Source organism: Somniosus microcephalus, chromosome 20 (genome assembly GCF_052327205.1).
Source record: "Somniosus microcephalus isolate GS21.2 chromosome 20, FLI_Smic_1.0, whole genome shotgun sequence".
In the NCBI taxonomy this organism is placed as follows: Eukaryota; Metazoa; Chordata; class Chondrichthyes; order Squaliformes; family Somniosidae; genus Somniosus; species Somniosus microcephalus.
The window spans coordinates 4,242,280-4,268,320 of NC_141006.1; the positions used below are offsets into that span (position 1 = coordinate 4,242,280).

Below are 26,041 nucleotides of genomic sequence, written 5' to 3' on the forward strand. Positions count from 1 at the left end.
GCTGACTCTCTCTGGGGTACAGTTCCTGAATGTGCTGACTCTCACTGGGGCACAGTTCCTGAAGGTGCTGACTGTCACTGGGGTACAGTTCCTGAAGGTGCTGACTCTCTCTGGGGTACAGTTCCTGAATGTGCTGACTCTCACTGGGGTACAGTTCCTGAAGGTGCTGACTCTCACTGGGGTACAGTTCCTGAAGGTGCTGACTCTCACTGGGGTACAGTTCCTGAAGGTGCTGACTCCCACTGGGGTACAGTTCCTGAAGCTGCTGACTCTCACTGGGGTACAGTTCCTGAAGGTGCAGACTCTCACTGGGGTGCAGTTCCTGAAGGTGCTGACTCTCACTGGGGTACAGCTCCTTACGGTGCTGACTCTCACTGGTGTACAGTTCCTGAAGGTGCTGACTCTCACTGGGGTACAGTTCCTGAAGGTGCTGACTCTCACTGAGGTCCAGATCCTGAAGGTGCTGACTCTCACTGTGGTACAGTTCCTGAAGGTGCTGACTCCCACTGGGGTACAGTTCCTGAAGCTGCTGACTCTCACTGGGGTACAGTTCCTGAAGGTGCAGACTCTCACTGGGGTGCAGTTCCTGAAGGTGCTGACTCTCACTGGGGTACAGCTCCTTACGGTGCTGACTCTCACTGGTGTACAGTTCCTGAAGGTGCTGACTCTCACTGGGGTACAGTTCCTGAAGGTGCTGACTCTCTCTGGGGTACAGTTCCTGAAGGTGCTGACTCTCACTGGGGTACATTTCCTGAAGCTGCTGACTCTCACTAGGGTACAGTTCCTGAAGGTGCTGACTCTCACTGGGGTTCAGTTCCTGAAGGTGCTGACTCTCACTGGGTTACAGTTCCTGAAGGTGCTGACTCTCACTGGGGTACAGTTCCTGAAGGTGCTGACTCTCACTGGGGCTCAGTTCCTGAAGGTGCTGACTCTCACTGGGGTACAGTTCCTGAAGGTGCTGACTCTCACTGGGGTACAGTTCCTGAAGGTGCTGACTCTCACTGAGGTACAGTTCCTGAAGGTGCCGACTCTCACTGGGGTACAGTTCCTGAAGGTGCTGACTCTCACTGGGGTACAGTTCCTGAAGGTGCTGACTCTCACTGAGGTACAGTTCCTGAAGGTGCCGACTCTCTCTGGGGTACAGTTCCTGAAGGTGCTGACTCTCACAGGGGTACAGTTCCTGAAGGTGTTGACTCTCACTGGGGTACAGTTCCTGAAGGTGCTGACTCTCACTGGGGTACAGTTCCTGAAGGTGCTGACTCTCACTGGGGTACAGTTCCTGAAGGTGCTGCCTCTCACTGGGGTACAGTTCCTGAAGGTGCTGACAATCACTGGGTACAGTTCCTGAAGGTGCTGACTCTCACTGGGGTACAGTTCCTGAAGGTGCTGACAATCACTGGGTACAGTTCCTGAAGGTGCAGACTCTCACTGGGGTACAGTTCCTGAAGGTGCTGACTCCCACTGGGGTACAGTTCCTGAAGCTGCTGACTCTCACTGGGGTACAGTTCCTGAAGGTGCAGACTCTCACTGGGGTGCAGTTCCTGAAGGTGCTGACTCTCACTGGGGTACAGCTCCTTACGGTGCTGACTCTCACTGGTGTACAGTTCCTGAAGGTGCTGACTCTCACTGGGGTACAGTTCCTGAAGGTGCTGACTCTCACTGGGGTACAGTTCCTGAAGGTGCTGACTCTCTCTGGGGTACAGTTCCTGAAGGTGCTGACTCTCACTGGGGTACAGTTCCTGAAGGTGCTGACTCTCACTGGGGTACAGTTCCTGGAGGTGCTGACTCCCACTGGGGTACAGATCCTGAAGGTGCCGACTCTCACTGGGGTACAGTTCCTGAAGGTGCTGACTCTCACTGGGGTACAGTTCCTGAAGGTGCTGACTCTCACTGGTGTACAGTTCCTGAAGGTGCTGACTCTCACTGGGGTACAGTTCCTGAAGGTGCTGACTCTCTCTGGGGTACAGTTCCTGAAGGTGCTGACTCTCACTGGGGTACAGTTCCTGAAGTTGCTGACTCTCACTGGGGTACAGTTCCTGAAGGTGCTGACTCTCACTGGGGTACAGTTCCTGAAGGTGCTGACTCCCACTGGGGTACAGATCCTGAAGGTGCAGACTCTCACTGGGGTACAGATCCTGAAGGTGCTGACTCTCACTGGGGTACAGTTCCTGATGTTACTGACTCTCACTGGGGTACAGTTCCTGAAGGTGTTGACTCTCACTGGGGTACAGCTCCTTAATGTGCTGACTCTCACTGTGGTACAGTTCCTGAAGGTGCTGACTCTCACTGGGGTACAGTTCCTGAAGGTGCTGACTCTCACTGGGGTACAGTTCCTGAAGGTGCTGACTCTCACTGGGGTACAGTTCCTGAAGGTGCTGAATCTCACTGGGGTACAGTTCCTGAAGGTGCTGATTCTCACTGGGGTGCAGTTCCTGAAGGTGCTGACTCTCACTGGGGTACAGTTCCTGAAGGTGCTGACTCTCACTGGGTACAGTTCCTGAAGGTGCTGACTCCCACTGGGGTACAGTTCCTGAAGCTGCTGACTCTCACTGGGGTACAGTTCCTGAAGGTGCTGACTCTCACTGGGGTACAGTTCCTGAAGGTGTTGACTCTCACTGGGGTACAGCTCCTTAATGTGCTGACTCTCACTGGGGTACAGTTCCTGAAGGTGCTGACTCTCACTGGGGTACAGTTCCTGAAGCTGCTGACTCTCACTGGGGTACAGTTCCTGAAGGTGCTGACTCTCACTGGGGTGCAGTTCCTGAAGGTGCTGACTCTCACTGGGGTACAGCTCCTTACGGTGCTGACTCTCACTGGTGTACAGTTCCTGAAGGTGCTGACTCTAACTGGGGTACAGTTCCTGAAGGTGCTGACTCTCACTGGTGTACAGTTCCTGAAGGTGCTGACTCCCACTGGGGTACAGTTCCTGAAGGTGCTGACTCTCACTGGTGTACAGTTCCTGAAGGTGCTGACTCTCACTGGGGTACAGTTCCTGAAGGTGCTGACTCTCTCTGGGGTACAGTTCCTGAAGGTGCTGACTCTCACTGGGGTACAGTTCCTGAAGGTGCTGACTCTCACTGGGGTACAGTTCCTGAAGGTGCTGACTCTCACTGGGGTACAGTTCCTGAAGGTGCTGACTCTCACTGGGGTACAGTTCCTGAAGGTGCTGACTCTCACTGGGGTACAGTTCCTGAAGGTGCTGACTCTCACTGGGGTACAGTTCCTGAAGGTGCTGACTCTCACTGGGGTACAGTTCCTGAAGGTGCTAACTCTCACTGGGGTACAGTTCCTGAAGGTGCTGACTCTCTCTGGGGTACAGTTCCTGAAGGTGCTGACTCTCACTGGGGTACAGTTCCTGAAGGTGCTGACTCTCACTGGGGTACAGTTCCTGAAGGTGCTGACTCTCACTGGGGTACAGTTCCTGAAGGTGCTGACTCTCACTGGGGTACAGTTCCTGAAGGTGCTGACTCTCACTGGGGTACAGTTCCTGAAGGTGCTGACTCTCACTGGGGTACAGTTCCTGAAGGTGCTGACTCTCACTGGGGTACAGTTCCTGAAGGTGCTGACTCTCACTGGGGTACAGTTCCTGAAGGTGCTGACTCTCACTGGGGTACAGTTCCTGAAGGTGCTGACTCTCACTGGGGTACAGTTCCTGAAGGTGCTGACTCTCACTGGGGTACAGTTCCTGAAGGTGCTAACTCTCACTGGGGTACAGTTCCTGAAGGTGCTGACTCTCACTGGGGTACAGTTCCTGAAGATGCTGACTCTCACTGGGGTACAGCTCCTTAAGGTGCTGACTCTCACTGGGGTACAGTTCCTGAAGGTGGTGGCTCTCACTGGGGTACAGTTCCTGAAGGTGCTGACTCTCACTGGGGTACAGTTCCTGAAGGTGCTGACTCTCACTGGGTAAGGGAGGCAGATTTCCTTTCCTAAAGGACATTTGTGAACCATTTGTTCATTTATGTTCATCTAACAGCTTCATGGTCACTTTCACTAATACCAGCTCTTTATTTTCAGATTTTTTAAACTGATTTCAAGTTCTCAAACTGCCATGGTGTGATTGAATTCACATCCAGGTCCAGTATCGTAACCATTATCTTATCCCTTTATATACGTACACATATATAAATATCTATCTCTACCTAAAACTATATATATCTATATTCATACACATATTTATATACATATACATACATAATATACACACACTTCCCAGCTCTCGTCACTGGCTGGCAAACAGGAGCAGGCACTTTAATTGGTTTTTTCCCGGTCCCTAACGCAGAGATACTGAAACCAGTTCCAGCAACACCCAGTGATATCCTAGCTACGATCAGCCAAGAGTGGCTTGGGAATGAGCCTGGGAACTTCAGTGCTCTGCGCTACCCACCTCTGCCCCATCACATATTTCCATTTACTGTCTACAGGGAAGTGTGGGAAGTCCATAGGATGTTGTCATTCCCACATATGTACACAACAGCAAAGTGTGATGATGTGACTCTCCGATGGGACTTGTATTGACACCAATTATACCTACACTCGGCACCATGTGATCCGCTAGAGGTCTTTCCCCTTCCCTCCCTACGGGGTACAGTTCCTGAAGCTCCCCTCAACCTCATCCCCATTCAGTAAATACGCGGAGTTAGCTCTCCTCAGATCTACATGCCTACTAGAAACACCAGATCCCCATTTCCCAAAACTTTTCTGAAGCTTTTCCCCCAAAAATTAGAACTTTTGCAAAGTGGCACCTTTGACGATCTGGGAAACTAAATTGGTGAATGGAGGCCGAGTTTGGCCAACCTGTATATTGTGTGGACGTCTGTGGCAACCCTGTTTGGATCTGATTAATAAATGTGTGGTGATACTTACAGCTCCTCCCTGGGGACCAGCAGGCCCTGGAATTCCAGCTCGTCCTGTTCCTCCCTACAGGGAAAGGGAGAGAGAGAGAAATGTTTATTTAGTTTTCATCGAACACAGATCCTCTACTCTCCTTTATATTCAGCATCAGAACATTGCAGCTCAGCAACATCCACCATAGAATCACAGAGAGTTACAGCACGAAGGAGGCCATTCGGCCCATCGTGTCCGCACCGACCAACAAAGAGCTATCCAGCCTAATCCCACTTCCCAGCTCTTGGTCCGTAGCCCTGCAGGTTACAACATCCCAAGTGCACATCCAAGTACTTTTTAAATGTGGTTAGGGTTCCTGCCTCGACCACCCTTTCAGGCAGTGAGTTCCAGACCCCCACAACCCTCTGGGTGAAGACATTTCCCCTCAAATCCCCTCTGAACCTTCCCCCAATTACTTTAATCTGTGCCCCTGGTTTTTGACCCCTCTGCTAAGGGAAATAGGTCCTTTCTATCCACTTTTTCTATGCCCCTCATAATTTTATACACCTCAATAAGGCCTCCCCTCAGCCTCCTCTGTTCCAAGGAAAACAGACCCAGCCTATCCAGTCTTTCCTCATAGCGAAGATTCTCCACTCCCAGCAACATCCTTGTAAATCTCCTCTGTACCCTCTCTAGTGCAATCACATCTTTCCTGTAATGTGGTGACCAGAACTGCACGCCGTACTCTAGCTGAAGCCTAACTAGTGTTTTATACAGTTGAAGCATAACCCCCCTGCTCTTGTATTCTATGCCACGGCTAATAAAGGCAAGCATTCCGTATGTCTTCTTAACCACCTTATCTACCTGGCCTGCTACCTTCAGGGATCTGTGGACATGTACTCCAAGGTCCCTTTGTTCCTCTACACTACTCAGTGTCCTACCATTTAATGTGTATCCCCTTTCCTTGTTAGCCCTCCCCAAATACATTACCTCACACTTCTCTGGATCGAATTCCATTTGCCACTGTTCTGCCCACCTGACCAATTTATTGATATCTTCCTGCAGTCTACAGCTTCCTTCTTCAGTACCAACCACACAGCCGATTTTAGTATCATCTGCAAACTTCTTAATCATGCCCACTATATTCAAGTCTAGATCATTGATATATACCACAAAAAGCAAGGGACCTAGTACTGAGCCCTGCGGAACCCCACTGGAAACAGCCTTCCAGTCACAAAAACACCCATCAACCATTACCCTCTGCTTCCTGTCTCCAAGCCAGTTTTGAATCCAACTTGACACTTTGCCCTGGATCCCATGGGCTTTTAACTTTGTGACCAGTCTGCCATGTGGAACCTTATCAAAAGCCTTGCTAAAGTCCATATAAACTACATCAAACGCACTACCCTCATCTACGCTCCTTGTTACCTCCTCAAAAAATTCAATCAAGTTTGTCAGACACGACCTTCCCTTAACAAATCCGTGCTGACTGTCCTTGATTAATCCATCGTGCATTGTCGTTCACTGTACCTGAAGATGAGTAGAGGCAGAATGCAGTGTTGTTGTCAATCATGTTAAGCATTGCGGTTATTATTTTCAAGGGGTACTGTCTTCATGCAATTCTTTGGGCTGAATTTTTACCTGTGAGTGGGTTCGGGTGTGGGAGCAAGGGATGGCTGCGTAACGGGTCGCCATGGCAACGTTTCCATCAGCACGCTGTCCACTGTATGTTTAACTTTACATCAACTGACTGAGTCGTGTGGGTTTCCCGGCCAATTAAATGGAGCAGGTCTGATGAGGTCACGGATGGCGCGCCTTCAGCTCGCCTATTTAAAGGAGCCTCGCACACACCGGAGTCGAAGGTTGTTGTAGGAGGTTCTGAGGTGCCAGTCGCTGTTACATCCAATACTTTGACTGTGGGGGGGTCAAGCATTTATAGCCCAGGATGCAGTCTCGGCGGCAGAAGGCTGCGCCCAGGTTTTCTGAATCCTCCCTGGACATCCAGGAGTGAGAGCACGGAAGGTGATGGGAGGAAGAGGCCAGCCATTGAAACAAAGAGGGCATGGCTGGAGATTACCCACGAAGGGAGCAGCGGGCCTGTTGTCAGCTGCTCCTGGATTCAGTGTAGGAAGAGATTTAATGACCTCGAGGTCAGGAAAGGTGAGTGCAATGCCACATTCACCTACATCCTGGCGTGCCCGTCACCCCAACCCCATCATTCTGCCTTCCCAAGCCTACTCCTCACACCTGCAGGTCCACCCATCCCTCTTTGTCTATGTGCCTACTCACATCCCCATCTGACTAAGCACCACTGACACTCACCCTCAGCCTAATGCAGAGTTTGGCCACCGCAGCACGGTGGCCTAGTGGTTAGCACTGTTGCCTCACAGCGCCAGGAACCCGGGTTCGAATCCGGCCTCGGGTGACTGTCTGTGTGGTGTTTGCGTGGGTTTTCTCCGGGTGCTCCGGTTTCCTCCCACAGTCCAAAGATGTGCGGGTTAGGTTGATTGGCTATGATAAATTGACCCTTAGTGTTAGGGGGATTAAATATGTGGGGTTACGGGGATAGGGTGGGATATGTGTTGGTGTAGTGGTTACGGGGATAGGGTGGGATATGTGTTGGTGTAGGGGTTACGGGGATTGGGTGGGATATGTGTCGGTGCAGGCTCGATGGGCCGAAATGGCCTCTATCTGCACTGTGGGGTTTCTGTGATTTCTGAGAAGGAGACCATTTGGCAATGTCACACCACGCTCTCATAGTCACGTTCTACAGATCTAGTCCAGCCATCCCCTACACTCATTCTATCACTCTCACTCAAAGTTTTCTTCTTTCCCTTCCTGCAGGAGAAGAGAGCCCATAACATCCAGGTGGCCCTCCAAATTACACTGCATTGACGGCAGCAGAGGAGGAGGCACTGGAATTAAGTGGAGTGGCAGAGCTGCTGGTGGTGGGAGATGGAGAGAGGGGGGCCTCCCAGCAACCTGCTGACAGAATTAACTATCATACAGCCACATGGCATACAACAGTCACTCATGGTGACTGATGTCAGCAGCCAGTGAAATATGTGCATAATGGTAACGTTATAGGAGGTCTAATTCATATCTTTACTCTCCCACAGGTCCATCAAGTGCCTCCCCCTCCCCCCACTGTCCAGCCGGAGGAGGAAGACGACTCCTCAGAGGAAGCTCCACTCTCTGAGGGTGCACCGTCACCAGATCCAAGCGCACCCGGCACCAGCGCAGATACGTGCATGTCGGTGGGTCCAGCGAGACATAGAGCAGTGTTGTCACCTGGTGTCACACATCACAAGTGAGCAAGAGCAGATGGTGGAGACGGGGCAGCAGTGGGGCGTCTTCAACAGAGGATGCAGGATGCTCCGAGCTCTCTCAGCTGGATGCAGGATGCTACGAGCTCTCTCAGTTGGATGCAGGATGCTCCGAGCTCTCTCAGCTGGATGCAGGATGCTCCGAGCTCTCTCAGCTGGATGCAGGATGCTCCGAGCTCTCTCAGCTGGATGCAGGATGCTCCGAGCTCTGCTCAGCTGGATGCAGGATGCTCCGAGCTCTCTCAGCTGGATGCAGGATGCTCCGAGCTCTCTCAGCTGGATGCAGGATGCGCCGAGCTCTCTCAGCTGGATGCAGGATGCTCCGAGCTCTCTCAGCTGGATGCAGGATGCGCCGAGCTCTCTCAGCTGGATGCAGGATGCTCCGAGCTCTGCTCAGCTGGATGCAGGATGCTCCGAGCTCTCTCAGCTGGATGCAGGATGCTCCGAGCTCTCTCCGCTGGATGCAGGATGCTCCGAGCTCTCTCAGCTGGATGCAAGATGCTCCGAGCTCTCTCAGCTGGATGCAGGATGCTCCGAGCTCTCTCAGCTGGATGCAGGATGCTCCGAGCTCTCTCAGCTGGATGCAGGATGCTCCGAGCTCTCTCAGCTGGATGCAGGATGCTCCGAGCTCTCTCAGCTGGATGCAGGATGCTCCGAGCTCTCTCAGCTGGATGCAGGCTGCTCCGAGCTCTCTCAGCTGGATGCAGGATGCTCCGAGCTCTCTCAGCCGGATGCAGGATGCTCCGAGCTCTCTCAGCTGGATGCAGGATGCTCCGAGCTCTCTCAGCTGGATGCAGGATGCTCCGAGCTTTCTCAGCCGGACGCAGGATGCTCCGAGCTCTCTCAGCTGGATGCAGGATGCTCCGAGCTCTTTCAGCCGGATGCAGGATGCTCCGAGCTCTCTCAGCTGGATGCAGGATGCTCCGAGCTCTTTCAGCCGGATGCAGGATGCTCCGAGCTCTCTCAGCTGGATGCAGGATGCTCCGAGCTCTCTCAGCTGGATGCAGGATGCTCCGAGCTCTCTCGGCTGGATGCAGGATGCTCCGAGCTCTCTCGGCTGGATGCAGGATGCTCCGAGCTCTCTCGGCTGGATGCAGGATGCTCCGAGCTCTCTCAGCTGGATGCAGGATGCTCCGAGCTCTGCTCAGCTGGATGCAGGATGCTCCGAGCTCTCTCAGCTGGATGCAGGATGCTCCGAGCTCTCTCAGCTGGATGCAGGATGCTCCGAGCTCTCTCAGCTGGATGCAGGATGCTCCGAGCTCTGCTCAGCTGGATGCAGGATGCTCCGAGCTCTCTCAGCTGGATGCAGGATGCTCCGAGCTCTCTCCGCTGGATGCAGGATGCTCCGAGCTCTCTCAGCTGGATGCAAGATGCTCCGAGCTCTCTCAGCTGGATGCAGGATGCTCCGAGCTCTCTCAGCTGGATGCAGGATGCTCCGAGCTCTCTCAGCTGGATGCAGGATGCTCCGAGCTCTCTCAGCTAGATGCAGGATGCTCCGAGCTCTGCTCAGCTGGATGCAGGATGCTCCGAGCTCTCTCAGCCGGACGCAGGATGCTCCGAGCTCTCTCAGCTGGATGCAGGATGCTCCGAGCTCTTTCAGCCGGATGCAGGATGCTCCGAGCTCTCTCAGCTGGATGCAGGATGCTCCGAGCTCTCTCAGCTGGATGCAGGATGCTCCGAGCTCTGCTCAGCTGGATGCAGGATGCTCCGAGCTCTCTCAGCTGGATGCAGGATGCTCCGAGCTCTCTCAGCTGGATGCAGGATGCTCCGAGCTCTCTCAGCTGGATGCAGGATGTTCCGAGCTCTCTCAGCCGGATGCAGGATGCTCCGAGCTCTCTCGGCTGGTTGCAGGATGCTCCGAGCTCTCTCAGCTGGATGCAGGATGCTCCGAGCTCTCTCGGCTGGATGCAGGATGCTCCGAGCTCTCTCAGCTGGATGCAGGATGATCCGAGCTCTCTCAGCTGGATGCAGGATGCTCCGAGCTCTCTCAGCTGGATGCAGGATGCTCCGAGCTCTCTCAGCTGGATGCAGGATGCTCCGAGCTCTCTCAGCTGGATGCAGGATGCTCCGAGCTCTCTCGGCTGGATGCAGGATGCTCCGAGCTCTCTCGGCTGGATGCAGGATGATCCGAGCTCTCTCAGCTGGATGCAGGATGCTCCGAGCTCTCTCAGCTGGATGCAGGATGCTCCGAGCTCTCTCAGCTGGATGCAGGATGCTCCGAGCTCTCTCAGCTGGATGCAGGATGCTCCGAGCTCTCTCAGCTGGATGCAGGATGCTCCGAGCTCTCTCAGCTGGATGCAGGATGCTCCGAGCTCTCTCGGCTGGATGCAGGATGCTCCGAGCTCTCTCGGCTGGATGCAGGATGCTCCGAGCTCTCTCAGCTGGATGCAGGATGCTCTGAGCTCTCTCGGCTGGATGCAGGATGCTCCGAGCTCTCTCAGCTAGATGCAGGATGCTCCGAGCTCTCTCAGCTTGATGCAGGATGCTCCGAGCTCTCTCGGCTGGATGCAGGATGCTCCGAGCTCTCTCAGCTTGATGCAGGATGCTCCGAGCTCTGCTCAGCTGGATGCAGGATGCTCCGAGCTCTCTCAGCTGGATGCAGGATGCTCCGAGCTCTCTCAGCTGGATGCAGGATGCTCCGAGCTCTCTCAGCTGGATGCAGGATGCTCCGAGCTCTGCTCAGCTGGATGCAGGATGCTCCGAGCTCTCTCAGCTGGATGCAGGACGCTCCGAGCTCTCTCAGCTGGATGCAGGATGCTCCGAGCTCTCTCAGCTGGATGCAGGATGTTCCGAGCTCTCTCAGCCGGATGCAGGATGCTCCGAGCTCTCTCAGCTGGTTGCAGGATGCTCCGAGCTCTCTCAGCTGGATGCAGGATGCTCCGAGCTCTCTCAGCTGGATGCAGGATGCTCCGAACTCTCTCAACTGGATGCAGGATGCTCCGAGCTCTCTCAGCTGGATGCAGGATGCTCCGAGCTCTCTCAGCTGGATGCAGGATGCTCCGAGCTCTGCTCAGCTGGATGCAGGATGCTCCGAGCTCTCTCAGCTGGATGCAGGATGCTCCGAGCTCTCTCAGCTGGATGCAGGATGCGCCGAGCTCTCTCAGCTGGATGCAGGATGCTCCGAGCTCTCTCAGCTGGATGCAGGATGCTCCGAACTCTCTCAACTGGATGCAGGATGCTCCGAGCTCTCTCAGCTGGATGCAGGATGCTCCGAGCTCTCTCAGCTGGATGCAGGATGCTCCGAACTCTCTCAACTGGATGCAGGATGCTCCGAGCTCTCTCAGCTGGATGCAGGATGCTCCGAGCTCTCTCGGCTGGATGCAGGATGCTCCGAGCTCTCTCGGCTGGATGCAGGATGCTCCGAGCTCTCTCGGCTGGATGCAGGATGCTCCGAGCTCTCTCGGCTGGATGCAGGATGCTCCGAGCTCTCTCGGCTTGATGCAGGATGCTCCGAGCTCTCTCAGCTGGATGCAGGATGCTCCGAGCTCTCTCAGCTGGATGCAGGATGCTCTGAGCTCTCTCGGCTGGATGCAGGATGCTCCGAGCTCTCTCAGCTAGATGCAGGATGCTCCGAGCTCTCTCAGCTTGATGCAGGATGCTCCGAGCTCTCTCGGCTGGATGCAGGATGCTCCGAGCTCTCTCAGCTTGATGCAGGATGCTCCGAGCTCTGCTCAGCTGGATGCAGGATGCTCCGAGCTCTCTCAGCTGGATGCAGGATGCTCCGAGCTCTCTCAGCTGGATGCAGGATGCTCCGAGCTCTCTCAGCTGGATGCAGGATGCTCCAAGCTCTGCTCAGCTGGATGCAGGATGCTCCGAGCTCTCTCAGCTGGATGCAGGATGCTCCGAGCTCTCTCAGCTGGATGCAGGATGCTCCGAGCTCTCTCAGCTGGATGCAGGATGCTCCGAGCTCTCTCAGCTGGATGCAGGATGCTCCGAGCTCTCTCAGCTGGATGCAGGATGCTCCGAGCTCTCTCAGCTTGATGCAGGATGCTCCGAGCTCTCTCAGCTGGATGCAGGATGCTCCGAGCTCTCTCAGCTGGATGCAGAATGCTCCAAGCTCTCTCAGCTGGATGCAGGATGCTCCGAGCTCTCTCAGCTGGATGCAGGATGCTCCGAGCTCTGCTCAGCTGGATGCAGGATGCTCCGAGATCTGCTCAGTTGGATGCAGGATGCTCCAAGCTCTCTCAGCTGGATGCAGGATGCTCCGAGCTCTCTCAGCTGGATGCAGGATGCTCCGAGCTCTCTCAGCTGGATGCAGGATGCTCCAAGCTCTCTCAGCTGGATGCAGAAGCTGAACCTCGGGGGCCATCGACAGAGGTTGATCTTGGAGGAACAGCAACAAATGCGCGAGGCTCTGGCAGCTTTTCCAGCCGTGATGTGTGTGATTGTAGAGAGAATGGAGGAGCCCATCTCCAACATGAGCAGCACCATATCACAAGCAACGATGAGTTGCTCTTCTATGGAAAGGATGGCCCCCTGCAGGGAGCAGCGATGCGCCAGTCCAACGAGAACATGCTTGCTGTGAACAACAGACTGCAGACTCATTGACCTCATCTCAAGGAGGGATATAAACATAGACTTGGGCGATTTCACATTAATCCAGTGAGTAAAGTACCAAATGGGAGTGAATCTTTCCACCTCCAGAGACTTGAGCACATCAATCAAGGCTGACACTTCTCTGCAGTACTGGGGGCCACTGCAATGTCAGATGTGCCACCTTTCAGATGAGACATTAAACTGACGTCTGCCCTCTCAGGTGGAAGTAGAAGCACCCACGGCACTATCTCAAAGAACAGCAGCGTCGTTGTTTCTGGTCTCCTGGCCAATATTTACTCGTCATCCAACATCACTAAAATACATACTATCTGGTCATTATTAAATTGCTGTTTGTTGGACCTTGCTGTGCGCTAATTGGCTGCTGCGCTTCTTACATTACAACAGTGGTTTCACTTCAAAAGTATTCAAAAGTTGAATTGGCTGTAAAATGCTTTGGGGTGCCCGGAGGTGGTGAAAAGCGTTATATAAACAAAAGTTCTTTCTTTCTTTATCGGCTGTGCACGTTACAGTCTTACACCGGAGCTGACACGGAGCTCTGTTCATTCACCACAGGCTGGCAGTTGAAGCAGGGACTGGCCAGTCGGGCGGACTAACACTGCCCCGATGCTGCCTTTACCCTCTTCACCATCGGGGCCACCCAAACTGGGTTTTCGGGGGGTTTAGGTCCCACTGGACAAGTGGGAACTGTGAGGATGTGCATCGGATCTTTCAGCTGGCCCAATACTTAGTGAAAATTCAGGAATAAGCTTCGCCTGGAATAGAATTTTGGATCAGGAATCCTGTCAAACTGGAGCGATGAGAAGGCCTGTATGTGTGAACCATACCAGTGGGTGGCTGATTTAACCAGGCCTCCCCACATTCACCGTTTTGGTCCTAAACTCCAGTGAGGAGTGAAATATCGTTCATTACTTCTCCCCAACCCAGGTCTGACCTTTTCACTGTTAAATACCTTCATACCAGGAACCCCGGGAGTGCCATCCTTGCCATCGATACCCGGTAATCCCTGCAATAAAACACACAGGACATAGTAAGCGGAGGGGGTCAGTGAGTGGAGAATGAGTACATCAGTGCAAGGGTTATACAGCAGCAACACACAGCAGCTCAGCTCTCGTCTCTCAGTTTTTACAGTGAGGAAGTGATGCTTCAGTCATATAAAGCCCTGGTCAGGCCCCATCTGGACACTGTGTTCAGTTCTGGGCCCCGCACCTCGGGAAGGATATACTGGCCTTGGAGGGAGTGCAGTGCAGATTCACCAGAATGATACCGGACTAAAAGGGTTAAATTATGAAGACAGACTTCACAGACTAGGCTTGTATTCCCTCGAGTTCTTTTATATTTCTTAATTCTATTATATTTCTCAAGGCTAAAGGGATCAAGGGGTATGGGGAGAAAGCAGGGACAGGGTACCTGTACTGAATTTGGATGATCAGCCATGATCTCATTGAATGGCGGAGCAGGCTCGAGGGGCCGAATGGCCGACTCCTGCTCCTATCTTCTATGTTTCTATGTTTCTATCAGTTTAGAAGATTAAGGGGTGATCTAATTGAGGTGTTTAAGATGATTAAAGGATTTGATCGGGTGGAGAGAGAGAAACTATTTCCTCTGGTGGGGGGGGAGTCCAGAACAAGGGGGCATCACCTTAAAATGAGAGCCAGGCTGTTCAGGGGTGATGTCAGGAAGCACTTCTTCACACAAAGGGCAGTGGAAATCTGGAACTCACTCCCTCAAAAAACTGTTGAGGCTGGGGGTCAATTGAAATTTCAATACTGAGATTGATGGATTTTTGTTGGTTAAGGGTGTTAAGTGTATGGAGCCAAGGCGAGTAGATGGAGTTAAGATACAGATCAGCCCTGATCTAAGTGAATGGCGGAACAGGCCCGAGGGGCTGAATGGCCTCCTCCTGTTCCTGTGTAACAGGCCCGAGGGGCTGAATGGCCTCCTCCTGTTCCTGTGTAACAGGCCCGAGGGGCTGAATGGCCTCCTCCTGTTCCTGTGTAACAGGCCCGAGGGGCTGAATGGCCTCCTCCTGTTCCTGTGTAACAGGCCCGAGGGGCTGAATGGCCTCCTCCTGTTCCTGTGTAACAGGCCCGAGGGGCTGAATGGCCTCCTCCTGTTTCTGTGTAGCCCTTGAACCCCCTCTTGTGCTGAGGTACAGATTCAACAGGTCCCAGCGGCCTTTCGATTCCGCACCCAAGGAGCCATTCTCCACAAAAGTGGCACATTCGTCCACGGGGGGCATCGCTGCCAAGCCCGATCCCATCCCCCACCCAACATTCATACACCCGTACCATCCAACGCCTGCGCTCAGGAGCGGGATCCTCGGCCCAATCTACACTGAGCACAAAGTGCAGCCACCCTGCCAGTCCCTTGGCCCAGTACAAACCCACGTACAGACTGGAGATAAAAAGCCCACACCAACCCTGGGCTGTGTGGATCAGCATCAACTCAACCGCGCCAGTGGCAACTGAGTCTAACGTGCTAAAAATAATTCACTGACTGCCCCCATTCACACCAATGTTTCAGCCAGTTGTTACTAATTAAATATAAAATGACTCACGTTTTGCCCCTTGAGTCCAGTTAGGCCTTGGCGCCCCTGTTGCCCTCGTGCTCCCTGTAAAGAGACAGGACAGTCAGACATCAGTAAATAGGGGAAGAGGTGAGCAATCAGACAACGTTTCTACCCAAAGAGGAGAAGGCTGTGGGATGCACACACCACAGAAGAGGAACAATGACAGCCGAGACACGGGGGGAAAATTCAGTTGTTTGCGCCACCCGTTAGCGCCTTAAGAGGGCGCTAATGGGGCGCAAACCAACTAGCGCCCGTGCACGGCGATGTTTGCGCCGCTCGCGAAATTAACTAGACATTTTGCGGCGGCGCTAAACAATACCGCCACGATTTCCTGCGCCGGCAGATCGTGACGTCAGTCGAGCGTGCAACGCCCCGGTAACGCCCCGGACTGGATATTGAGTGGCGCCCCCTGCCTTAACGCCTGCAGCTAGCAACGACAGGTTGAGGGGAGCGTTTTGCGGTCAGGAAGGGACTGGGGGAGCCCTATTTAAAGGTGACCGCTTCCTGCCTTTTTTTCTTGGTGACATTTTTGCACCACGCATTCTGAGAGAGAGAGAGAGAGAAACTTCTGGAGAGATTCAACGCTGTGTGAAGGAGTTTTGGGTGCTGAGCAGCACTTTGCAGGTTCATTTTGATTTGCCCTTCCTTGTATCAATTTAGAAGAGACTGTGGGGGCTGCACTCTGAGCTCTTTCCCTGGGCCTCTCCATTGTTCTTTCCAGCAGATTTGATGTACAGGTCTCTCCAGGCCGAGATTCAAGGCTGCACTGAGCAGGATGCGGATGGAGAGCAAGATCAACCCTCCCCTTTGAGATAAAAACAGAAAATGCTGGAGACACTCAGCAGGTCAGGCAGCATCTGTGAAGAGAGAAACAGAGTTAACGTTTCAGGTCGATGACCATTCGTCAGAACTCCCCTTTAAGAACTGGCCGGTGCCAGTGTGTTGTGTTCCATTGCTGACTGACATTACATGAGCTTCGCCAGCGCTCTGAGGTAGCGCCTCGCTCCTCGGCCTTTGCGCCTTAAGACAGATGTGAAGCGCCTGATTTAGCGCTCCAATCACCTCCAGGGGCGATAAAAGCCAAGTTTGCCGTCGGAGGCGATAATTAGCGCCAGGCGCTAAACTTTACGCACGGCCGATAATGGCGCCCCAAACAGGACGATACTGAATTTTTCCCCCTTATTTCTTGCATTGGTGCCAACACGCGATAGAGGGAATCCCGCGCCCCCAGAATGGATCCGCACTCAACAGGGAGTTTGGGGGAGAACCAGGCTAACAAGTTGCTTGTACTGAGTACCAAAGTCCAGCCCCCTGCAAACACAGTGGCCCAGAAATTCGGGTCTCCACGGGTGAGTACGCACGGGGTACTCACCCGTAAGCCCAATGGAAGTGCCGGTTTCCTGCATGCACTGCGCAGGTGCGGGAAACCAAAACTTCTGTTCCCCTGAAAGCAGGAGTTCAGAGGTCGAACACGTGCGCGGGAGAGGCTGCGCGTGCGCATCGAACTTCGTTTTTTTTTGCAGGTTTCTCCGGGAAGGTAAGTCTCCAGGATTTACACATTTAAAAACCAGGCGCAAGGCTTGCTTTTTACAAGGTAAGTGGCGAATTAATTAAAATTAAAACATTTTTTCCACAGGTTTATTAATTTTAAATATTTTAAAGAAAGGTAAGTTTATTTTTAGCCCCATTAGAAAATAAAATTATTTTTTTCAAAAATTTTAATTATTGTTTAAAATAGTTATTTCATGTAATTTATATTTTATTTAAAAAATGTGATTTAAAAAAAAAATTTATTTGAAGATTTAGTGATGTTTTGGGGTTTATAGTATTTATAGGTTTGACAGGTCTTCTTGTCAAACTTATGAATGAAGCATTCCCTGCTCTGATTGGCTCTCCATGGCCCACGTGATCCCAGGGGACGCATCGAACTAACTGCGCCCCTGGGATACGCAAGCACTGCGCGCTGGCAGTTGGAGGAGGACCAGGATTGCAATCCCACGCGGGCCCACAGCTCAACGGCCGTCGCACTAGGTAAGTGCAGGTCGGGGGCTTGCACCCTCGAGAAGTCCCCGACCAGAATTTCTGGGCTGGGATTGTAAAGCTAGCTCTTACAGGAAAACTACACTGCAACACACTTTCATGATACGCAATACTCTTAATTAATCACTTCAAATAATTCTCCTACTACTGTACCACCAATACTGACAGGCCTGTACTGCACCCTGGTTATACCCAGCCCCATTGACAGGCCTCACCCACTAGTATAGCCCCATTGACAGGCCTCACCCATTAATACTTCATCCCATTGACAGGCCAGTACCAGTAATACTGCATCCCATTGACAGGCCTGTACCCATTAATACTTCATCCCATTGACAGGCCAGTACCAGTAATACTGCATCCCATTGACAGGCCTGTACCCAGTAATACTGCACCCCATTGACAGGCCTGTACCCAGTAATACTGCACCCCATTGACAGGCCTGTACCCAGAATACTGCACCCCATTGACAGACCCCACCCAGTAATACTGCATCCCATTGACAGACCCCACCCAGTAATACTGCACCCCATTGACAGGCCTATACCCAGAATACTGCACCCCATTGACAGGCCTGTACCCAGTAATAATTCATCCCATTGACAGACCTCGCCCAGTAATACTGCACCCCATTGACAGGCCTGTACCCAGAATACTGCACCCCATTGACAGACCCCACCCAGTAATACTGCATCCCATTGACAGGCCTGTACCCAGAATACTGCACCCCATTGACAGGCCTGTACCCAGTAATAATTCATCCCATTGACAGACCTCGCCCAGTAATACTGCACCCCATTGACAGGCTTGTACCTAATAATACTGCACCCCATTGACAGGCCTGTACCCAGTAATACTGCACCCCATTGACAGGCCTGTACCTAATAATACTGCACCCCATTGACAGGCCTGTACCCAGTAATACTGCACCCCATTGACAGGCTTGTACCTAATAATACTGCATCCCATTGACAGGCCTGTACCCAGTAATACTTCACCCCATTGACAGGCCTGTACCCAGTAATACTTCACCCCATTGACAGGCCTGTACCCAGTAATACTTCACCCCATTGACAGGCCTGTACCCAGTAATACTGCACCCCATTGACAGGCTTGTACCTAATAATACTGCACCCCATTGACAGGCCTGTACCCAGTAATACTGCATCCAATTGTGTAAGGTTTGAAAATTTCTGCACAACACCAGAACAGAAGGAAAAGCATTATTTTTAAAAATGATTTTGGAACATCACAGAAGAAGTCTGTAAAAGGGATAAAAGTGTGGTTGGTCCAAACAGAATAATTTCAAAAGGTTAAATTACACATGTTTACAAGTGTAAGGGAGGAAGAGATTTGGACTGTTTATTGGGCCAAAGGGATTTAAAATTAAAATCCTAGGAAGTATTGGCTGTTTTAAAAAGAAATGTTCAGGCTTGCAAAGGCTGGGACACAGGGGAGGTGGGGTGGGCCCCCCGAGTTTGGATATTGGACAATCTGAAAATGTCCTGGGCCACTCCAGCTTTACATAAAGACAATGAAACCTGTTTCCCGCCGAGAATTCGCAGAGCCAGGTACATGAATAAACAGGACATGTCCCCAGCAACACAAAGGAAGGAACATTAGCCCTACAGGATACAACAAACAAATAACAGTCCAAAACCAATTAAAGAGATTGACAAACGTTTTACATTTTTTAACTGGTTTCAAGGCAATCCCGAAACCAGTTAAAGGCCGATTAAGTTTAGATCAGCCATCCCCGAAGCTCGTTAAAGTTTTAAAGCACATTAAAAATAACGAGCCCACCAAATTTAACAAAGAAACCCGAGATTTGGCGTCAGATAGGCCAGGCCCCAAATTAGTATAATTGAGGCCTGCCGTTTCAGTTAAACAGTCAGCTCAGAAGCCGGTTTGAGTTCAGCTCAGAGTTTAAGTTCGAGATCAACAGTTCAACAGATCACCAAGACCAGATCGGAGACTTGAAGAAACAGAAGGAGAACGAAAGTCGCGGCAACCAAAGGCCTACAGAAACCAACAACCACCAATATTACCACCAACCAGGTAATATTGGGCCATTGTGACCAACAAGAAACCAACCGCCGAAAAACTCACGAACCAAAGACTTGTTTCCACTCTACAGGCTAGTCTGACTTACCCCTGGGTAAGATTTGGACATAAAAGACCCTAAAACTAGCCCTAACCAAAGAAAATCGGGTACTCACCTGATACATCCAACAGCGCGACTAACTGCATCTGCGGACAAACCCAAACTGAAGACCCAACGCAGGTGCAGTCTTCTACCAGGTCCGAGGTATGGCAGGCCCCAACTGCCACAACTAAGGAGAACCCCGAAATCGCGAACCTCTACAGTCTATCAAGGAAGTCGTCCTGGTGAGGATTTCCTGGTCCTCTGGATTCCAGCCTAGCTAGTGTAGTGGGGTTGGGAGCGTAAGGGATTTTGTATATTGTAATTCTCCCTCGCTTATTCCGAGTGTTCCCCACCCATTTAGAGTATAAGTTTTATTGTATTGTATATTTTCCTGTCTCAAAATAAAGATCTGAATTCTTTTGACTAACCCAGGTGTCTGTTGCAAGTTTATTACAACCCCCAAATAAGTCCAAAGTCTAGAACAAAAAGGGAGTGGGAGCGATTCGAACCGCTCAAAGGAGTCAGAGGTGAAGCTGACAAACAACCCACACACCACCCCTTATAATTGACAGGCCTGTACCCAGTAATACTGCACCCCATTGACAGGCCTGTCCCCAGTAATACTGCACCCCATTGACAGGCCTGTCCCCAGTAATACTGTATCCCATTGACAGGCCTCACCCAGTAATACTGCAGCAGAGTGTGGTAGAATGTGTGCGCTCTGCCTTTTGGCAGGCCAACTCATGTAGTCCAGGGACTAGAATGGCTTTGGATAGTACTGCATCCAGGAATAAGTTTGATTCCCTTCCCTCCCGCCTCTCTCCACCCCACCCCACCCCCAAACATTCGGAGTCCCTGGCCCACCGTTAAATGTGTGGCAAAACCGGACTCATGGTTGCCCCTTGGAGAGGACAGTGACCCTGTCCCAGATCAGAGTGCCCCCCAGACACACATTGAAACTCCTGTGGTGGGGGGAGGGCAGAAGGCAAGCCCACCGGTTCAAGCAGGGTTTTTAACGCTGGATAAATGGGGCGAAAACTCATCAGATTGGGACTTTGCCCCAAATTACAGCTTCTCCTGCAGAATCGTGCCGCCCCTCCCCCGGCTCCCCCCGGCTCCCCTCCCCCCGCTGCGGCTTCCCTCCCTCCCCCCCGGTTCCCCCCCCTCCCCGGCTGCCCTCTCCCCACCCACACACCCCAGCTCCCCTCCCCCGACTCCCCTCTCCCCTCCCCCCGGCTCCACCCCCCCCACCGGCTCCCCTCCCCCTCCCTCGACTCCACTCCCCCCAGCTCCCTCCCCCCCCCCCCCCAGCTCCCCTCCCCTGACTCCCCTCTCCCCTCCCCCTGGCTCCCCCCTCCCCTGGCTCCCCTACCCTTGGCTCCCCTCCCCCCCGGATCCCCTCCTCTCCCCCCGGCTGCCCTCCCCCCCCCCCAGCTCCCCTCCCCCCGGCTCCGCTCCCTCCCCCCCGGCTCCCCCTCCCCCGGCTCCCCTCTCCCCTCCCCCAGCTCCCCTCCCCCCCGGCTCCCCTCCCCTCCCCCCCGGCTCCCCTCCGCCCAGCTCCCCTCCCCTCCCCCCCGGCTCCCCTCCGCCCCTCGGCTCCCCTCCCCCTGTCTCCCCATCCCCTCGGCTCCCCTCCCCCTGTCTCCACTCCCCCCTCAGCTCCCCTCCCCCGCTCCCACTCCCCCTCCCCCATCACGGTGCTGGATTATGTCACCACTACACAATAGATGCTCTACTAATTCTCAGACTACAGTGACTATGCTGCTAAAGGACTTCACCGTTTGCTAAAACTCCTTTGGGACGTCCTGAGGTTGCGAAAGGTGCTGTATAAAATTCAAGCTCTGCTTTTCTTGTACTTCAGTAAGATGGGGACGAGGTGAGGTTACGGTAGAACTTTGAAATAACTCACCGGATCTCCTTTGTCACCAAAATCTCCTAGTGGCCCCTCCGGACCTGCTTTACCCTAGAAAGAGAAGGAGTGCAGTCAGTCGGATCTTCAAGTTGAAGGTATAAACATGGAAATAATTCATGGGACAGGGCTGTAATGGTGATGAAGGACCTTGCGAATGAGTGAAGAATGATTAACAGCAGCTTCAGTCTGCTGCCTCACTGCTTCACCATTCACCAACATCAGCTCATTAGCACATTCCTGAGATGGATGGGCTTTTTAAGCTCTTTTGATCCCCCAGTATCAGCAGGCAGTCTGTTATAACAGGAGCTCTCCAATCACAATTCACAATTCAAATCGCTTTATTGGCATGATAAGGTACATCTTATGTTGCCAAAGCATCAAAATACATTTATGGTTGAACACATAAACGCAGTTCTATTCATACAGTGTATAAACAGGTATATCCCTGAGTGTATAAATATACATTCGCATTGTTTATATATACTCTTTTCTTAGTTTACTGGTTGTCCCTCTGTTCATGGCAAGCTGTAACATAGTGTGCCGCCAGTGTTACACAGCTTCTCTCCTCCCCCAGTAGGAATGGGAGTTTTTGGTTGTCATTCAGATTTCTGAATTCAGGGCATATTTGTGAGAATTTTTGGTAGAAATTCTCCCTGATGCCCTGATATTTTCCACAGGCTGTGAGGAAGTGCATCTCTGTCTCCACTACTCCCTGACTGCAGTGAGAGCATATCCTGTCTTCTCTTGGCAGCCTGGTCTGCCTGTGTCTGCCTTTTTCGATCGCTAGGCTATGTTCGCTAAGTCTGTACCTTGTCAAGGTTCTTCTCAGTTTGTTATCCTTTACCATGGTCAGGTAATCAGCTATGTTGTATTGTCTGTTTAGGGCCAAGTAGCAAATGAGTTTGCTTTGGGTTTTTGTTGTTTCTGCCCAATATGTCAGATATTTTTCCTTTTGCTTAGCGACGATTGTGTTGGGTCGAATTCTTTGTGTTACCCTGTCACTGTTGCAGTGGGAGGCTAATGTTCCAGGCATTAAAGAGAACAATTTAGAGAGTCTAATCACCGCCTCTTGACATTCAATAGCATTACCATCGCTGAATCCCCCACCATCAACATCCTGGGGGTCACCACTGACCAGAAACTTAACTGGACCAGCCACACAAATACTGTGGCTGTAAGAGCAGGTCAGAGGCTAGGTATTCTGCGGCGAGTGTCTCACCTCCTGACTCCCCAAAGCCTTTGCACCACCTACAAGGCACAAGTCAGGAGTGTGATGGAATACTCTCCACTTGCCTGGATGAGTGCAGCTCCAACAACACTCAAGAAGCTCGACACCATCCTGGACAAAGCAGCCCGCTTGATTGGCACCCCATCCACCACCTTAAACATTCACTCCCTCCACCACCGGCACACCGTGGCTGCAGTGTGTACCATCTACAAGATGTACTGCAGCAACCCGCCAAGGCTTCTTTGGCAGCACCTCCCAAACCCGCGACTTCTACCACCTAGAAGGACAAGGGCAGCAGGCGCATCGGAGCACCACCACCTGCAAGTTACACACTATCCTGACTTTGAAATATATTGCCGTTCCTTCATCGTCGCTAGATCAAAATCCTGGAACTCCCTCTCTAAGAAGCACTGTGGAGTACAGAAAGTTACATACAATTGCAGTGTTTAACTTTCTGTGTCACTGTAAGGCCACCTGGTACAATTGTTGTAAATCTTCCTGGGTCAGTTAGAGACTAATTGCACTTAGGCAGAGCGTCAGGTTAGAGGTCAGCGGTCGGAGTGCCTTTTTTTTTTAAATGTGCCTCCTAAAGTCAATCAGAAGATATTTTCCGTTGCTGGAGGAGTTTCTCTCTGCTTTGGAGATGATTGTTTCTTCGAGCATGATACAGAAATTTAGGCTTGCCATGGATAGGGGCATGCAGCTAACTGGTTAAAAGTTGGCCTGTTGACCTTGTATATGTCATTAGAATGATGTAATTAACTGTTTTTTTCCCCATATGTGCCCTTGTAAATCTCAATATACATTTTAAATACTAAAAAAAGTGAGACCAGTGAGACAATGTTGCGTGAATGGTTTGACAGGAATCCAGCCATGTGGTTATATCTGAAGGATGGGGGAGTTCTAGTTCCACACATCACCACCTTCTTATTCTACCTCTTGACAGTCAGGAGCCCGGAACAGTTCATTGGGAGGGAAAGGTAAGAACCAGAGAAAAAGAAATGTTCACACTTCACCCACCTGAAGACCTGTAGGACCAGCTGGACCAACCATGCCCTTATAGCCACGAATACCCTGCGGAGAAAAGAAACCATGGAGTGAGCCACTGCACACGTCCGTCAGATCAAAGATGGTGTTAAAATAACGCATGTTCTGAGAGCCAGCTGGTTCTGGTTTGGGACAGTACCTGAACCTGTCCCATGCTTGGCCCACTCTTGGCCGAGAGCCTGTCCCGTGCTTGGCCCACTCTTGGCCGAGAGCCTGTCCCGTGCTTGGCCCACTCTTGGCCGAGAGCCTGTCCCGTGCTTGGCCCACTCTTGGCCGAGAGCCTGTCCCGTGCTTGGCCCATTCTTGGCCGAGAGTCTGGCTCACCTATGGTCTGCGACCTGCCTCTGTGGTCTAAGAGCTGTCTGGCCCCAGTGATGTGATGCTGTTTCTAAGACATTGCAGGTAAACCAACCCAAGTGCTAAAACACTCAGTTGTATCTTACTGGGAGACAGCGGGGCTAAGCGAAGAGTTTCTTGGGATATGTTGAGCCCACTCGACTGGAAATGAAATCCACCATTCACATCCCATGCGTCAAACCAAATACTCAAGAAATATACTTCAAAAGTTGCTTACTCTTTGACCTTTTGTTCCCATCATACCAGGGTATCCTCGAAGACCCTGAGGGCCCTGTAGGTTTAAAAAAAAAGTGTAAATATGTAAATTCTTAAGCAAAGCACATTAAGCTCCAATATCATAGGCTGTGCTCCTAATCTCTCCTGTTATACACAGCCTGGACTCCTAGACCCTGAAATTCCTGAGGGCCTGTTCCACCGCTGAAAGTGCAATGGATCAGAATCCCTGCCCACCTTAGCCCCAGGCTCGAGATTCTGTCCCAAATCCCAGGGATGGGGTCATTTGCACAGCTTGGGTGGGCCGCAATCCAGCACCCTATTCCCCATCCCCACCTGGCCCGCCCCGATTTGACCTTGTAAGCTGGAGCAGCAGCAGGCTGATCTATCCAAGATCCTCCTGAGACCTAGTGTGGCCGAAGAAAATAAAAGAAGCCATCTGTCTCACGACAAGGTAACGGGTCCCCTCTGGGATTGATGACCTTAGTCTAGGAAATGTTTGAGGCCTTTCAGAAGGCCTTAAAGGGACAGCTGTCAACTCTCAGCTGGCTTGAAATCTGTTGAGGGTGTAAAGGTCAGAATTTCTCGGGTAGGTCAGGAACTCTCCCTCTCCCCCTCCCCCGCTCCCCCCAACCCCGCCAACAATGTGCCATCATAACTTGGGAGGTGGCAAACAAACGAAGCCACTGAATATTCACCATCCTATCGTATCCCGTGCCGTATCAGTCTATATTTCCAGTGAGGGGGAGCGAGGGCTAATCTCTGAACTCTGGTCTTTTTGGACATTTGCTCAAAGTTTGAATAAGAGAGCCTGCTTATAGCTACATCACCCCTTTCACACAGCCCATTATACACTAGCCTAGGGCTCTCTGTGTACCAATTATCTCCCATCATATGCAAGCCTAGGCCTTACTCCGTTGATCTAACCTCTCATCATACAGAAGCCTTGACCCTACGACTGTGTACTGGTAACCTCACTTAATAGACCAGCCTAGGGCCTATTCTCCATGGTTATCCTCACTTCATTAACAAGCCTCAGGCCTTACTCTGCACTCGTCTCCTAGTAACCAGATGTGTAATCTGTAAGCGCTCCAGAGCAAAAACTAAACAGAAATACTTTACTGGTTGGCCAGGGATCCCTTGTTCGCCGGAGACGCCAACTGCACCTTTAATGCCCTAGACACAAAGAGGGAACAAAATATTAATTTCTTCATTGATAAACATTTCCACAATGCACAAGATAATGTTTGGTTGGCCATGTAACTCCCTGTCTAAAAACCAAATGCCATCAGCCAGCCAGGCAGCTCCTGGGGGGCTTGCTGAGTGCAATGGAATCTTGCATTTCCCACATTACAACAGTGACTACACTTCAAAAGTACTTCATTGGCTGGGAAGCGCTTTGGGACATCCTGAAGTCTAGAAAGGCGCTGTAGAAATCAAAGTCTCTCTAGCTTTCTTTTCCCTCAATCATCATGCACCCAGAGTGTCTGGACAATTAGCAATCGGTTTACACTGGAGAATCCTGTGTATATTTATCTCTATATATATATAAAAAATGAGTCTGTCTGTCTGTGTGTATGCGTGCGGTAAACTCAAAAGTTATAGAGCGTACCTACACATATGTTATATCAAAAGAAAGCTTATGATTAGGGGAGTGTCATAGGCATGTTTATTTTTTGGTCAGACAAAAATTTTTCGGACTGTTTACAAAAAAAGGACAAAATCCGCTCATTTCAGCTCATTAGCGTTGAGTGACGTGATGGGTGACCAAACCTACGGGGGAACCGCGGTATGATGCGTCATGGGGGGCGTTTCATGG

General features: G+C 51.7%; 1 protein-coding gene across 1 annotated transcript in view; it reads right to left on the reverse strand.

Annotated features, from left to right (window-relative positions):
• Nucleotides 1-26,041, reverse strand: part of col9a2 (procollagen, type IX, alpha 2) — a 168,974-nt gene that overhangs the window by 126,173 nt on the left and 16,760 nt on the right. The window contains exons 4-10 of the mRNA XM_085963164.1: nucleotides 25,345-25,398; nucleotides 24,227-24,280; nucleotides 23,626-23,679; nucleotides 21,375-21,428; nucleotides 15,268-15,321; nucleotides 13,660-13,713; nucleotides 4,867-4,920 (exon numbers count right to left, since the gene is read on the reverse strand). Coding sequence (XP_085819290.1) covers nucleotides 4,867-4,920; nucleotides 13,660-13,713; nucleotides 15,268-15,321; nucleotides 21,375-21,428; nucleotides 23,626-23,679; nucleotides 24,227-24,280; nucleotides 25,345-25,398 — 378 coding nt within the window. The remainder of the gene's footprint in view (nucleotides 1-4,866; nucleotides 4,921-13,659; nucleotides 13,714-15,267; nucleotides 15,322-21,374; nucleotides 21,429-23,625; nucleotides 23,680-24,226; nucleotides 24,281-25,344; nucleotides 25,399-26,041) is intronic.